The sequence below is a fragment of the Bubalus bubalis genome, chromosome 10 (genome assembly GCF_019923935.1).
Source record: "Bubalus bubalis isolate 160015118507 breed Murrah chromosome 10, NDDB_SH_1, whole genome shotgun sequence".
Lineage (NCBI taxonomy): Eukaryota > Metazoa > Chordata > Mammalia > Artiodactyla > Bovidae > Bubalus > Bubalus bubalis.
Window position 1 is genome coordinate 5,139,311 of NC_059166.1, and position 16,743 is coordinate 5,156,053.

The 16,743-nt window shown below is 41.6% G+C and overlaps 1 protein-coding gene across 5 annotated transcripts in view; it reads right to left on the reverse strand.

The window, feature by feature from the left end:
* Window positions 1-13,454: 13,454 nt before the first annotated feature.
* QKI (QKI, KH domain containing RNA binding) overlaps window positions 13,455-16,743 on the reverse strand; it is a 160,042-nt gene continuing 156,753 nt past the window's right edge. For all 5 annotated transcript variants that reach the window (XM_025294298.3, XM_025294294.3, XM_025294297.3 and 2 more), the window contains exon 8: window positions 13,455-16,616. In XM_025294298.3, coding sequence (XP_025150083.1) covers window positions 16,600-16,616 — 17 coding nt within the window. In that variant the 3' untranslated portion in view covers window positions 13,455-16,599. The remainder of the gene's footprint in view (window positions 16,617-16,743) is intronic.

Sequence of the window (16,743 nt, forward strand, 5' to 3'; positions counted from 1 at the left end):
CATTGAAACCAAGTGGAAATCTTCCATTAGTGATTCACAAGTCTCTTCAAAAGGAGATTAGAAGCAGCTGAGGCTCAAACTATTAGCAGATTCGAAGAGAACTCCAAGTTCCTGATAATGTGAACATGATTACTCCAGGTCAAGGCGAGAACAAAGCTAGTTTTTATCCCACTCAGCATATTCTAAGTCTCGAGTCCTCTATAGCTTTTTCATCAACATGGACAGCGGTGCAAAATAACTTCCCAGAGGTCAAAGCTTGCTAAAATGTTCTGCTCTGGCTCAGAAATAGGAGACCAGTGATGGAGAAAAGAATCCAGGAAGACCAAAACCCATGTCTTGTAGATAATACCTTACTTATGTTTTGATAGGAAAAATAAACAGATTATAACGATACTTGGTAATAGAAAGTTGAGATAAATTTCAAATAGCAAGAGGTGGCACGGCCATGTGGAAGCCAGCAGGTGAGCTGGCAGCCCCGGCCTCCCAGCTGTCATGTTTCTTCACTCTGAAGCTCCTTCATTCGAGTGGGCTGCCACAGTGCCATCATACTACAACTTCCCCCAGAGTGAAAGCTTCTCACCCCATCCCCTACCCTTGCCATAAAGGGAGTGGATTTTATTTTATTTTTAATTATTTTTTAATTGGAGTATATTTGTTTTCCACTGCTGGGTCAGTTTCTGCTGGGCAGCAAAGGGGGATTCAAAATGGAACTCCCGAACCAGGTCTGGTTCAGAGTGTCAGCAGCTTCATCCGTTGCTCCAGTCACCTATTCCATGGTTTTCTAAACGTGTCCTAATGGAAAAACTGTGGGAAGCCCCATTCTGGGGAGCCAACCTGACCCCCAGGGTCTTGGGCCCAGAGCCAGGTACCCAGACACATCGCCTTCTCCTCCTCCTCTCTCCTCTCCGCAGAGGAAGGGGCATGTGCTGTCTCAAATGGGCTGGGGGGCACAGAGGGGGTTTCATCAGGTGTGGAAGCTTGGCGGAAAGGGTACTACCGTCCGGAGGGCCGCACAGAGTCGGACGCAACTGAAGCCACTTAGCACACACACATGTTGCGTGGATTTTGACATAAGCTGGAGGTGGGGATGACAGTAAAGAGGCCATCTCAGGACTCCAGACCTGAGGGCCTGGGGGTTCCAAGTTTCAGGACTGCTCGTCCGGACACCACCGTCAAGCCCCTCACATGCCAAGCCCGTCGGGGACCCAGGAGAGCTGGTGGCCAGAATCGTCCACCTATGTACCTCCTCCCCTCTCCCCCTCAGCCCTGGGCCGGGCGCCGGGTTGCCTGTTATGGTGGGATTCCATCAGATGCATGCAAGGAAAATGTGGTTCCTAGGTTCTCAGTTTTGTTTTCAGCAAATGCCACCAAAAATGGTGAGAAGATTGAGGCTCACTCACAGTACAGATGTTCATATTCTGCAAAGCCCCGTGAGAAAACTATGCCTTGAAATTTGGATGGTTCTACTTTCCTGCATTAGAGAAGGAAATGGCAACCCACTCTAGTGTTCTTGCCTGGAAAATCCCATGGACGGAGGAGCCTGCAGTCCATGGGGTCGCTAAGAGTCAGACACGACTGAGCGACTTCACTTTCACTTTTCACTTTCATGCTTTGGAGAAGGAAATGGCAACCCACTCCAGTGTTCTTGCCTGGAGAATCCCAGGGATGGGGGAGCCTGGTGGGCTGCCGTCTCTGGGGTCACACAGAGTCGGACACGACTGAAGTGACTTAGCAGCAGTAGCAGCAGCTCTGAAAGCAGAGAAGTCAATGGCACCCCACTCCAGTACTCTTGCCTGGAAAATCCCATGGACAGAGGAGCCTGGTGGGCTGCAGTCCATGGGGTCGCTAAGAGTCGGACACAACTGAGCGACTCATTTTCACTTTCAAAGGAAATAGCAATCCACCCCCGTGTTCTTGCCTGCAGAATCTCAGGGACTGGGGAGCCTGGTGGGCTGCCGTCTATGGGGTCGCACAGAGTCGGACATGACTGAAGTGACTTAGCAGCAGCAGCAACTCTGAAAGGGGCCACTTCTTGGAATACTGCAGAGGTTCAAACCAATCAAAAGTTCCATTCCCAGTTCCATCACTTCAGTGTATGAGTTTAGGAATACCGTTTCCAGGTCTTTCTCTGGGCGTGTTTCCTCATCTGCAAGCAGTAGGGTGTGAGTCTGTGTGACCACAAAGTGGCTTTTGCTTCTAAGGGGCTTTGGTCCATTGTTTTTCTCTAATTCTTTTTATGTTTATTTAACTTATATGCAGAGTACATCATGAGAAATGCTGGACTGGAAGAAACACAAGCTGGAATCAAGACTGCCGGGAGAAATATCAATAACCTCAGATATGCAGATGACACCACCCTTATGGCAGAAAGTGAAGAGGAACTCAAAAGCCTCTTGATGAAAGTGAAAGTGGAGAGTGAAAAAGTTGGCTTAAAGCTCAACATTCAGAAAACGAAGATCATGGCATCTGGTCCCACCACTTCATGGGAAATAGATGGGCAAACAGTGGAAACAGTGTCAGACTTTTTTTTTCTGGGCTCCAAAATCACCACAGATGGTGACTGCAGCCATGAAATTAAAAGACGCTTACTCCTTGGAAGGAAAGTTATGACCAACCTAGATAGCATATTCAAAAGCAGAGACATTACTTTGCCAACAAAGGTTCATCTAGTAAAGGCTATGGTTTTTCCAGTGGTCATGTATGGATGTGAGAGTTGGACTGTGAAGAAGGCTGAGCCCCGAAGAATTGATGCTTTTGAACTGTGGTGTTGGAGAAGACTCTTGAGAGTGCCTTGGACGGCAAGGAGATCCAACCAGTCCATTCTGAAGGAGATCAGCCCTGGGATTTCTTTGGAAGGAATGATGCTAAAGCTGAAACTCCAGGACTTTGGCCACCTCATGCGAAGAGTTGACTCATTGGAAAAGACCCTGATGCTGGGAGGGATTGGGGGCAGGAGGAGAAGGGGACGACAGAGTATGAGATGGCTGGATGGCATCACTGACTCGATGGACGTGAGTCTCAGTGAACTCCAGGAGTTGGTGATGGACAGGGAGGCCTGGCGTGCTGCGATTCATGGGGTCGCAAAGAGTCGGACACGACTGAGCGACTGATCTGATGATGCTTATAAAAGGATGCTAGGCCATTTCTGAGTTAAAGTTTAGAAAGTTTAGTCTCTCAGTCGTGTCCAACTCTTTGTGACCCCATGGACCATAGCCTACCTTGGGATTTTTCCAGGCAAGAGTACTGGAGTGGGTTGCCTTTCCCTTTGCCAGAGGATTTTACCAACCCAGGGATTGAATTCAGGTCTCCCACATTGTAGGCAGACACTTTACCATCTGAGCCATCAGGGAAGTCCCTGTAGGGAAACTTTAATAAACTGCTCTCCAGATCCCGTCTATGACTTAAGTGTTTGCTTAAACCAATGAGCAAGGGCAGCTCTGAAGACCAGAGTGTGAGTGGGGAGCACCGTCTAAGTCCTGGAGATGGAGGAGATGGCACAGGATGGTCCTGGCCCATTGGCACCACCATCCACGGGCGGGCCCAGCTTACTTTAGAGCCAGAGATGGCCCGCCTCCATGCCCCTGGCTTGGAGCCGTCACAGGGGGTCCACCAGCCAGTCCACTGGCTCCCATGCCAGTTTCAAGGCCTCAGCTTACCTTTGAACTGACAGTTCTCTAGCCATCAGCTTTGGAAAGGGGGATATGGTGGCGTTTATCCACTCTGCAAATACTTATTAAGCACTTAGGTTCCAATCACAATTAAATGCAAGGAGATATGAAACTGACAGTATACCCTACGCAGCGCTTCTATCTTCAAGATCACTCTAGGTGTATTTCCACTCCTATCTGAGGCTGCTTTCATAAAACAGATCCAGCAAAAAGACTTAAAAAAAAAAAATACTCTTATTCTGAAAGTCCATAGACTGTCTTGAGATTAAAAGCTAGGCTGCCATGGTTACACAAAATGCCTCTTCTCAGACAAGGACCCTAGGAAAGGGATTCGAGGAGAGCTGTTTAATGCTGATGCTGTTGTTCACATATCCTATGGGAACAGGAGGGATTTCTGCGCTTGGTGATGGAGTGAGGAGTACAGGGCCATAAGCATCCTACCTGAGGTGGGGGCTACATCATACGAGGGCTTGCCTTTGGATCCAGAGGAGACCCCTGTTCCCTGGGACACGGAGGGTTAGGGCATGAGCTGCTGGGCACATGGGTCTAAGAAACGCCTTTCCCAACAAGGAGCCAGAGGAGGAGGACAAATAGCTTATTTCCCAGAAGACTGAATGGCCAAAAAGAAGTGGCTTTTGAAGATGTTTTTTATTGAATAATAATTCAATAAGATGGGCTTTGAGGAAATGAGGTTACTTCAGATCTGGCTACACCAGGAAGCAAGACTTGCTACTAAAATCCAACCATCTTTAACCATAAACGTTTGCTTTGCTTCCCTCTTCACGAGAGAGAATCACATCTTTACTAGATGTTCTGGATAGATCTAGGGCTTGGAATGCTCGTTGATCTGCAGGCTGGATAATTAACATACTAGTCTTATATTACATGATTTTGTCTTCCCCTGTCCTAGGCTGTGGGCTGCTTTAAAGCAAGGGCTGTCTCTTCTTGTCTCAAGGAGGACAGGCAGGAGTATTCAGCACAGTTGTTAACACTCGTAAGTACTTTTTGAGTGAATAAAATAAGGAATTTTGGGAGCTCTTTTTTCACTTAGATTTGTGATTTTAATAAATCTGCATGGATTCCAAATTGGATTTGTCTATTGAAACAAAGTAACTGAAAAGTTCACTCTCAAAATTCCTACATATCTATATATCTATATCTATCTATACGAGCTTCTTCCCTGATTGCTCAGTTGGTAAAGAATCTGCCTGCTATGCAGGAGACCCTGGTTCGGTTCCTGGGTTGGGAAGATCCCCTGGAGGAGAGAAAGGATACCCACTCCAGTAGTCTGGCCTGGAGAAATCCATGGACTGTATAGTCCATGTGGTCACAAAGAGTCGGACACGACTGAGTGACTTTCACTTTCATGTATCTATATATCAGCCTTCTTAATCAGCATCCTCCAGTTAAATTCTGAATGCAAAAGGATACAGCTACTTTGGAAGACAGTTTGAAGATTTATTACAAAACTCAGTGTCCTCTTACCATATGACCCAGGAATGGTGCTCTTTGGCATGTACTCAAAGGAACCGGGGCCACACAAAAACCTGCACACACATGTTGATAGCAGTATATAACTGCCAAAACACGGGAGTAACCAAGATGTCCTTCAGTAACCTAATGTATCAACTATGGCCCATTCAGACAGTGGAATGGTATTCAGAACTAAAAAGAAACAAGCCATCAAGTCATGAAGACATGGAGGAACTAAACCCATATAACTAAGGGAAAGCAGCCAGTCTGAAAAGGCTAGGTACTATATGATTCCAACTACAAGGCATTCTGGAAAGGGCAAAACTGTGGAGACAGTGAAAAATCAGTGGTTGGAGAGGGATGACTAGATGGGGCACAGAACTCTTATTAAGGCAGTGAAAACACTCTATCATTGTTTAGTCACTAAGTCGTGTGTGACCCTTTGTGACCACATGGACTCCTCCAGGCTCCTTTGTCCGTGGGATTCTCCAGGCCAGAATACTGGAGTGGGTTGCCATTTTCTTCTCCAGGGGGTCTTCCTGACCCAGGGATTGAACCTGAGTCTCCTCCACTGGCAGGTGTATTCTTTACCACTGAGCCACCTGGGAAGCCCTATGATGTCTTAATGATGGTATACATTTGTCCAAACTCATTCAAAGTACAGCGTCCAGTGAACTGTAGTGTCATCCATGGACTTGGGTGATTATGACATGTCGTTGCAAGTTCACCAGTTTTAACAAATGCCCCCTCTGGTGCAAGATGTTGATAACGGGGGAGGCTGTTCAAGTGACAGGCAGGGGAATATATGGGAAGCCTCTGTACCATCTGCTCAATTTTGCTGTGAACCTAAAGCTGCTTTAAAAAATAAAGTCTATTGAAAACAAAATAAGACAAAAATTTTCCAGAATCACCAGGGCATTAAATTGAGAAGATAAAATGATGTCTATTTATTTGTGGCATTTTCTGTGATGGAAGAAACATGGAAAAATAACGGATGAAGCAGCCTCAATAAAGCGAAGGATCTCTGAGAACACACATGTTCTAAAATAACTTGGCATATTACACTGTAACACACGCAGAACCGAAATCCTTATTTGGATAATGGACATATGGTTTTAAAATTCCTTTTGACAAACCACACACACTCCCAAGGAGCAGGTGTATGTTTCGAGTTCGCTTTGCAATACACCAAGTTTTTAGATAGTTGGATGCTTGTGGCCAAGCTCCACAGTGCACCTATGGAGAGCAAGCTCATACTGCACTGACCGACAAAATTAAATGTACAACATACACAGTATACACTTGTCCCTCTGGTTTTTAATTTACGGCCTCACAAATTTGTTAACAACTTCTTAGAGCTGCTTCATTTGAAGAGCATAACTAATGCGTGGTAGAAAATTTTGATAAATTTTATTGCAGAAAGAGGCTAAAAATTACCTGTGCAACTGATGTCTTCTATTGAAACTTCCTATCTTTGCTGTCTACCCAGACCACATACTTGAGGCTTATATGTAACAAGAATAATGATAGCAAAATCTCCCAAACTGGTCACCAAGGGAGCATTTTTGAAAGGACATGGGCAGTAGAAATGTGTTTGATTTTAAACCATTAATCTATCTTATAACATGGCTTTACCATATTTGGGCAACACAAGTTTGATGCATAGCTCTTTGGTTTTAATGCATTCCGATATGCAGAGAAACGGTTATTTTTGTTCATTGCATGTTCCTGAGTTTATTGAATCATGTACTGATTGATTGTTGCATCTGATAAACACCATGTGTCCAATCAAGCTAAGGGCTCAGAAGTTGACTGTGGGGCTGATAATTCATCAATATGAGTAACACAGGGTGCCAGACAGACACGATTCCTGCTGGGACACTTCCCAGTGTCTTTTAGCTGATAGTTAAAGCCACTAGTATACAACTAGGTACCACAACAATCCCTTTCTAACATATAGCCCGACAACTTCTCTCCCCGCTATGTCTGAATTTTAATTTCATTACGGCAGCTCTACAAAGAGTTCCTACTCTTCAGAAACATTCATGGGGGGACAGGTGGTAACTCAGGCTGAAAAGGAGTGGGCAGAGAGCCTCCTGGGCATCCAAACCCAAGGCATTCCTTGCCCCCATGAGAGGATTCTCCTAGAGGTGGCTCATCTCGACCTTCTTACCCAAATCCTCAGCTAGGAACCTGCGAGGAAACAGAACTCGCAGCCTGCATTGTCTCATCAGCACCTCTGGGTCTAGTGGGATAGCAGATAAACAAAAACATTTAAGAAATGGGAGTTGGTGTGGTAACCAGCTCCATCCTTCAAGTCTGCATTATTTTTAGATTAAATTTATGTTTTTCTTTTCCGTTTTTCCACTAGCTCTGTCCAACGGGGTTTTGAAGAAAGGAGCACCTCTCTTTGAATTTGGGGGAGACAGCGGTAAGGAAACGATTGAGCTTCCCAATATTTCCCTTAATGACATGCTTTCCAGTCACAACTTGCTGCATGTTTACTTAGATGTAGAGTTCTGTAGATAAAAATATGTCACGTGTATTTCAGTAATTAAAACAAGCTGCAGCTCCCACCAATGACTTCTCATTAGTTTTAGTTCAGATACCAATCTATACTTTGATTCAACAGCTTTTCTTTGCTATAAATCCTCTAGCATGGTGGAGATGGACAATCTTTGGCAGAAGAGGATAACAAGCAATTTAGAAGAATTTGGGTTAACACCTCTGAAGGAGTTAAGGTATTTACAAGGCTTTCTTGGTGTTTATTAGTACGGGTAACTGATAAGAGTTCATATTGGTGGTCTTCCCTTTGCACAGGACAGAATCTTTGTTACACAGACTCATGTAGAATTCAATGAAAATGCATTGTTCTTTGGAAGACCAGAAGTATAAACGACATTTTTTCCCTTTTGCGTCTCGCTATGTCAGGTTGCTTTCATGGTAAGCTCCGGGAGCTATGAGAGAGATTTAATTCATTTTGAAACCAACAGTGAGTGATGACAGGCTGCTTTCAGATGTGATATCATATGCTCCCAGTTTCTTAATTTTTTTTCTTTGACTTAAAAACCGATGTTCCTAATAGCCCCACAAACTGGTGCTTAAAAAATATTAAGAGTTTAGGGTGGGGCGTTTGACTTGCTGATGCAGTTTTCTTCCCTGGCACCAATTTAGACCTCAGCTTCTCGGAGTGCTTAGCACTGGTGTTTTCACATGTACAGCGCTCCACCCACTATCAAGTTTTCCCTTTTCTCACCCTCTAGAAATTTAGAGTAAGTTTAACTTTTGAACAGTTTTTCCAGTGTTCTTTCACCTAAGTGAAAAACCACTGGGCAAAAGCATCATTTATGTAATTTACTTCAAAGTGTTCAGGGCAGCTTCTCACCTGCAGTTAGTCTGTTCTAATTTTTAAGCTAAATCACTTAAAACACTGTGACAAGAGGTTTTTAAAATTCAGGTTTTGGGTATGGGCAAGACACTTTATTCCTCCCCCCTAACACTGATGGACGTTTGAAGTTAAATGAGTGATTATGGAATTTTTAGTATCAACTCGAAGATATGTAAGAAAATACTTCTGGATTAATTTGCGAGTATTTTCTTCTAATATTTTACTTGTAATCACTTCACCCTAGTTTTCCTTGGTATTCAGCTAAGTAACCAGGGCATACACGAAGAAATCAGAACCACAGGCGTTAAAACTTTCCATCCTCACTTTGAGATGCTCCCTCGAACTGGAACCGCTGCAGAGACCATAAAAACAGACCCCCGTGTTTTCCACAAAACAGTTATGTATAACTGCAGACTCGGATTTTAATGTACTTCTTCTGGAAACACATGAACTCACTAATGTTTTCTTTTAGGTGTGGTATATTTTTTGAATGTTCAATTAGCTTAACTGCTTTCTAACAAGACCAAAAAGAGTTCCTACAAAGAGGTAGTAGATAATTACATAAAAAAAGTGACATCTGGAAGGAAACCCAAATTCATCCTGTCCCTTCATACAAGGAAGCACACAAGCAATTTAGGAATTGCTCCCTAAATATTAAGAAATAGATGAATTATGAAAGCCATCTTTAAATAGAAACCATACTCATCTGATCTTTTAGGAGGAAAACTTCAAAACCTGTTTTACATTATACCCTTTGAGAAGCTAGTTTGGTGTGTGAAGGGTTGGAATTACCATTCTGAACCTGAAGGGGAAGCACTGGTGTCTACAGGCACCAGGGAGGCGAGAAGGCTAAACCAAGATGAAGTGTGGCCACCAAGAGCCCAGGTGTGACCCATATATATATATATATATATATACACACACGCACACACTCCAGGCCATATGGAGGTGGCGGCGTGACTAACCAGTGGGACCTGGGTTTAGAAGGGGTAGTGGAACTCTTGTGTTTCACCTGACGGCTATCTGAGGCACACGCAGGCCAAAGTTTTCTAGGTAATCTGGTCTCTGAAGGGTCGACTTTATGACGAGGGTTTAAAAAACGTCTATCAAGGCTTTGAAGCTGGCAGGTAACTAAAGCAACAGCAACCCTGCGTCGGCCAGGCTAAGCGCCACCTGTGGGCGGCTGGTGTGGACCCTGGGCTCAGGTCCTACCTCTGACAGCTGCTCTCAGAAGCGTGTGAAGGGAACCCTGCCAAGGAGACAAGAGGTTCTAGTGAGTGATCAGAAAGCGGGAAAAGAAACCTGGTGAATACATTCATGAATAGTGAGGACTGGGAAATTTAAGGTGCAGGGAGTCCTAAAACTTAGATGTCAAGGTAAGATCTCTGAGAAGAGGTTTCACATCACTGATTTTTTTCTTTCTTTTTAACCAATTCTTCCGTGCTCAAGAAATTGGTAACAGTAATCCTTGACACGTGGCCCCCAGGATCAAAATTTTGTCAGCACTCCTTTCTTCTTCCATCTAAAAACGATATACGAGGATGTCCCTGGGCAGTCTAGTGGCTGAGCCTCCGCACTTCCAGGGTGGGGCCTGCGGGTTCCATCCCTGGTCAGGGAGGTAAGGTCCCACAGGGCCACCAAAACAAAAGCAAAACTGCGTACAACTGTACCTCCATTTCTTAGAAACAAGCATTTTGGACACACGCTGAACTGAGCAACACTGTAGCTAAATCAGCTGAGTGATTTCCTTTATTCTCATCACTGACATCAGGGGTAATGTTGCTCCAGAATGTCAGATTCTTCTATTTTCTTCTCAATAGGGTTAAAGGCACCAATAGAAGCTAAAACTGCAACGTGCACTCTTTATTCTCATATTTACACACATATGGGTTCTGGGAAGGGACATGAACATATTTATACATGTGTGGGGTTTGGATTTACACACACGTGTGGGGTTTAGGAAGGGACATGGGACATGAGCATACCCACACACGTGTGGGCCTGGGGAGGGGCATGGGACATGAGCATATTCACACACGTGTGGGTCTGCACGAGCAGCGTTTCAGCTGCAGTCGGCTTGAGAGGATGAAGCACTTGCACTTTTTCCAGTTGGTTTATTGCACGTCATGTACAGTCATACGTGGTTCTCCATTCACATACGATTTGGAAAGACCTATTTCAACTTTTCTCTGTATATACAATTTCCACAAGTTCTAAATGTTTCATACACACCACTACAATATAAGCCATAAATGATGTATTTGGTAATCAAAATTTCTCAATAACAGCACTTTCAAAAAGATATGTATTTTTTACTCTGGGAGCTGCGCTTTGCCTGCAATGCGGGGTCTGCCATGAAGGGACAGTGACACTGTAAGCAGTGAGAAGCCCACGCTGTGCTATTCGCTGCGCCCACCGGCCACGCCTCCTGTGAACTGACGCTTCCTCCTCCTCGGCCAGCCCCTCGCAATTAGTGCAGCAGAAACACAGAAAGGAGAGTTCTACACTTGGGTGAACCAGTTTGATTCAGCATTGAGTACCAGGGAGGCATGTAATTTTGTTATGTGTCTTCATAGCAAAGGCATAGGTAAAATGTTAAGAGAAACCACAGATAAAATTACATGTGTGTACCATATGAATATTTCTAAAAGTAAAATTATCTATAAAATGAATCATTTTTCCATTTGAAATAAAACAGAAACTTTTGAAGATGTTTAAAAACTACATTTACTTAGAAACTTCATGAGTCTAAAAAGTTCTCTGGATAATTTTTGCTATTAAATAATGGATTATAATCCAGCAATACATTTCATTCTACTAAAAATCACTTGCTGGTAACCCTACAATTGCTAATTGTTACCAAGACATAACAGACATCTTATTTCAAACACACAAACCCCTCCCCCTCAAAATGGAGAAACTTTAAACTGTCATTTATAAAAGTTAGCTGGTTAAGAAGAGTCTTGATTTGGTAATGAGCAAATCAATGTAATTTAAATCACACCTACTGTCTGCTTTTGGTGTACTAAAAAACTTACAGCCCTTTATATTTATTCAGTATTTATTGAGAAACCTTAACCACCTCTTGTGTGAACATTCACATATCTTGGATTTATGGACAGGGTGCTTTGACCGCCCCCGACCGAGGTGGGCTCTCCCACACAGAGTGTACTAGTGTGTTGGTGAATATCGACTTTCATGCTCCATTTTCCCAAAGAAAAAGATGCTTGACTGCAAGTACATAACTTTACCAACTTCTCAACTGAAAACTTAACTTCCAATTGCTTTGTCAAATACTAGTAGTATAAAACAATAAGCTGACTCTGGCATTTTATCATTCTGACAATTTGGTGATTTCAAGTTTAATACTATTATAGCCTGTATAAAAATGGGTTTTGTCATTTTTGCCTTTTAAAACTGGACTTTTCCAACATAAAAGGTGGCAATACAACGTAATTATACATAAAAGTACTCTTAACGGAAAATGAGATGAGACTGCATTCACAGGCTTCAGAAAATGTAGAATAAAATACATAGAAATTCTTCATCAACTTCAGTACATGGTACCACGATGACTTGTATACTAGCAGCTTGAAAGTTATCTTCAAAGTTTTACAAAACAATATATATTAACTGTATGGCAATGTGAACTTTTAAAGATAGTAGCATATTAAAGCTGTCTACCTAACAATAATAGATTGCCCCCTCCCCATCAGAGAAACAATATATTTGTTTGATCAAAAGAACCATCTCAATTATGATTAAATCTGATGCTCTGGCTATTCTATGTATTTCATGTATGTATATATACTATGGGGCTACGTTCTGACAGTCTGGTTAATACCATATTGGTGTGGTTATGTCTTCTGGAACAATGTGACTCATTTCAGCCCCAAATTTTAGAACTTTAAAATAAATAAAAAGCAATTTACAGAAATAAGGCATTATTTGCAAATGCAAAAATTTGTCCTGAGAATTTTTATTATCCAGGAGGACCATTTCACAGAAAAGGAAATACCAGTATCTGTGAAACATAAATGCACCTGAAGAGTTAAAAGAATCGGTAAGTAGAGGTCAGTTCACCTAGGCTGCAGCTAAGAAAAGCATGAAGGTAAGTTAACAAATCTCTCTAACTCCCATGCAAACCACGATATATACACTACTTTTCAAATGCACTGTTCCTCCCCCTCAGACTTCTTGTACTGAAGTATTCTGACTGTACTGTGGAACAGGGCGAGAGAGAAAGCTCAGCGATGCTGTCTGGCCTCGTGCTGAGGGGCCTGCGTCTGTGGTCGTCATGAATGGCGACGCCGGGCTGGCCTGAGACACGGAGCCACTCTACCTTTGGCTTTCCTTAACGGGAGCAGCTAGCCAAAACAGTTCATAACTGTATACTGGAAAAATGTCCAATTAAAACACCAATTTGAAGAAAGGTAAAACGTCACCAGATACTTTGCTTTATAATGTGACCATTAGATTATCTACTTATAGAAATTTAAAAAATGGTTCAACAAAGAATCAAACTGGTTTCTTGGGTATATCATTACGATAAATCTCTTTACTCTTTACGCTGTGAGCAGACAGTGATTATTTTGGAGAAGGAAAAATAAGAAAGTGTGGAATTAGTAATGCAGAAGTTGAAAGGCAGGTGGCAAGACTAGAAGAACGCCTCAAACCAACACTACTTTGTTCCCGTCTCTCCTGGCACCTCCCCTCAAGGTAAAGGCCAGAATAACCAAAGCCGCTGTACAGCATGTGCGGAACTGTCAGCTGACAAACAACATACAAACACGTCACGCTATGTTATCTGTGGTCACTTCCTTCAGGGTTAGTCCAGTAATTCAAGACTTTACATTCTTTTGTCTTTATTTGTTTACTTTAATTAAACATGTAAAGGTTAATAAACAGACATAGTCCAGAGTTAGTAGGTTGATATTATAACATTTATTAAAATAATGCTATGGGTTAATAGAAACAGCAAAGAACCAAAGAATTAAAATGCAAGCTATGTAAAATCCCAACTAAAACCCAAAAGTGTCTAATGTATTCATTCATTAGCTAACTAAAAGCCCAAGAAAGACAAGACACCCAATATAATAAAGTACTGCAAAACAATTGGCAATTTTCAGTTATCAAAATTGTGGATTTTGCATTTTGTATCCTTTTCTCAATCAAGAAAAAAATTCTTTTTGAATGTTATATAACATACATATAAAACAAGATAGAAAAATACATTATAAACTTGTAACAATGGCTGTAAATACATTATCTTACATGTTTCTCATAGGCAATAGGTTGGTTATGGTACATACATAGCATGAAACTACTGAGATAATAAAGAATAGACAAAAATACATGTCAGCTGTACGGTAACATACAAGCGACACTCCCATCTACCCGCGCTAAAAAATTACATAATACTGTCAGAAAAAAAAAGTCTTAAAAACTACATATTTTAATAAGAAAGAAATTCAATAAAGAATGATAATACTGAGAACCAAGGCATTCAGAGATTTCAAAAGTCATGCTTTTTTTCAGTTGATCCAAAATTTTATCAACTAAGTTTTCAAACGTTTGTTCAGAGCCAACATTACTCATAAATGTCACGCATTTATTTCATACATTTACTTTCTTCCCCATAAAAGACCTTTGATAAACATCTAAAATGTCCAGGTATAACACAGTTGAGATGAAACTGGATCAAATACTGGTATCGTTTTTAAACTATCACCTCAAGTGTTTGAGTGTCGCAAATTTATTCAACCAACCAAACAAAATAAAAATCAAAATGGCACAGCACATATGGTAAATAAATCAGAACAACTGTATGTGTAACAGAAAGACAAAGCAGTGGCACACTAAACCAAAGCTAGCTGAATACAAAACAATGAATGTCTATTGCATAGTAAATAAACTGAAAACGGTTTCCAAGTGAGACAAGATGATGGAGGTCACCGCGAAGGTGCTTACTGAGCTTACTGCTGACCTTTGACTGTGAAGCTGTGAAGGTATGTAGAGGGCAGGAGTTGATGAGCTGGGGACCTACGGCCACTCGGCATTTGCCACATCTGGTACTGGGCATTTAATGATCACTTACAGATCATTTAGATCTGCAGGCTAGAGTTCAGATGTAGAGCTTTGTGCACAAAGCACTTCAGCTACAAAACTGACTGAACGTCCGGAGAAGCTGCAAGTTCATATTCACATGTAGTTGAGTGTAATGTGCACAACGATGCTAGTTTCTCACATTCCTTTAAAGTTAAACTGGGGCTGGGGGCGTGTGTGTGTTTGTGTGCACACGCGTGTGCAGGTGGGTGGGTGGGATTCTGTGTGTGTGGTGGCAGCTTAGGCCACTAAAACCAGCAGAGATGGATTACACAAGTGATCTGGTTTGGAAGAAATGAGTCTGATTTAAATTTGGGTCATTTAGAATCACTGTTATCCAGAATGAAAATCACAGGTTCATTTTTGTGAAAAAGACAGCTGTGTATACCATTACCACCAATTAATAAAGAAAAATCCAACAACACGCCCACCAAATAAAGTTCTAATTTTGTCTATGAAATAAATGGTGTTCTGATCACACGTAATTTTTATTTCAGAATCCTCTGGGCTAACATTAAGTATACCAATTACCAAAAGCACTCAATTATTATTTTAAAAGGATGCTTTTAAACTTACTTGTTAGGAATCAGAAAAGTTATCAAATTTTTTCACAGTATCAGATTTGGCAAATTGATATCAAGGTAATGTGGCAAAAAATCATTTAATTCAAACCATCAACTCATGTGTCTCCCCTCACATCTTCTTTCACATACTGGGCGACTGAGTGACAGGCATTGACTTGTATTCTGAGGGAGGAGCTGATCTTACAAGACACTTGACTAAATGACCATGAAGGAAAATAAGGCACTTTCTTTTCTTTAGACTTATTCCAATACTTAAAAAATAAAAAAGAAAGACAAAAAGGCTCTTTTGGTCTTTTGTTTCTTGACAACCACCAGAAAAAATCATTTAATGAAATAAAGGGTTTCTTTGTTCTTTTTCTTTTTTTTATAACACTTGAAAGTATAAAATGCTACATTTCCAAAAATATATATATTTTTTCTGCACCAGCACCCTTGTATAGTAAAAGTATCTACTTTTTTTGTTCATTTGTTTCAATGCACTACACTTTATCTACAATTTCATTACATGTATACAGCAAATAGGCAAGCATGGCTTTTACATCCTTAATGATTTTTTTCTATACAGGGAGGTTTAAAAAAAATATTTGAACAGTTTGCCCAGTAATGTGACACATAATGCATGTACCTTGTTCTCATATATTTTTTAAAGGAGGTGTAAAATAAAGGTTCAGTAATTTTAACTCAGATATTTATCTTTTTAAAAATAGTGTTGCAGTTTTGTTCTTTGCATTACTTTCCAAAATTCCTTGTTAAGTTTTTCTCTCATGGCACACTTCTAATACTTCAAATTTTGGCAGGCAATATAAAAAAGGCTGCAACTTCTGCCCTTTGAGGGCACTGTAGTGACTAAACAGCATATCAAATTTTGAATACTTTTTGAAATCGCTTCACCAATGACATCCCTGACCAAAGGTTCATGCATGATGCATCAGCACACAGTACATTCAGAGAGCTTTGACTCGCTATGAAGAGAGGTTCCTAGAAGTCTCTCACAGTAACTGCCTCTGTCACTGAGTAGTTAAGGGCCATCTGTCTCCCCTCCTGAAGTGAGGCCTTCTTACCGTTCGCTTAGGGTGGGACATTAAAAGATGATCAGTGCTGTGGGATGAATTGGGCCTTATTGCTTTACTACTATTCAGTGCAGGTTCTAGAACCACTTTCACCCAAACAGAAAAAGAAAAAACAAAACAAACAAAAGCTGAGTTGGAGGACAACGATTTCTTTGTCTTTTGTTTGGTTAGATGGTAAGACGAACGGACAAGTGCCTCAGCTCGCTGCACTGACGACAGGCAAGCAAAGGCGATTACCAGTTAACTGATCAGCAGGCAGGCATGGTCAGGTCATCATTGGGTGAAGAGTTCAGAGGTCAGAAGGTCATAGGTTAGTTGCCGGTGGCGGCTGGGTGGTTAGAAACAAAAAACAAAAAAAAAAAAAAAAGAAAAGAAAAGATAGAGAAGAGATTAGTTTCAGCTAGTGACGGCTTAATGACAACATGAAAAACTAATCACAACTAATAAAAAAAAAA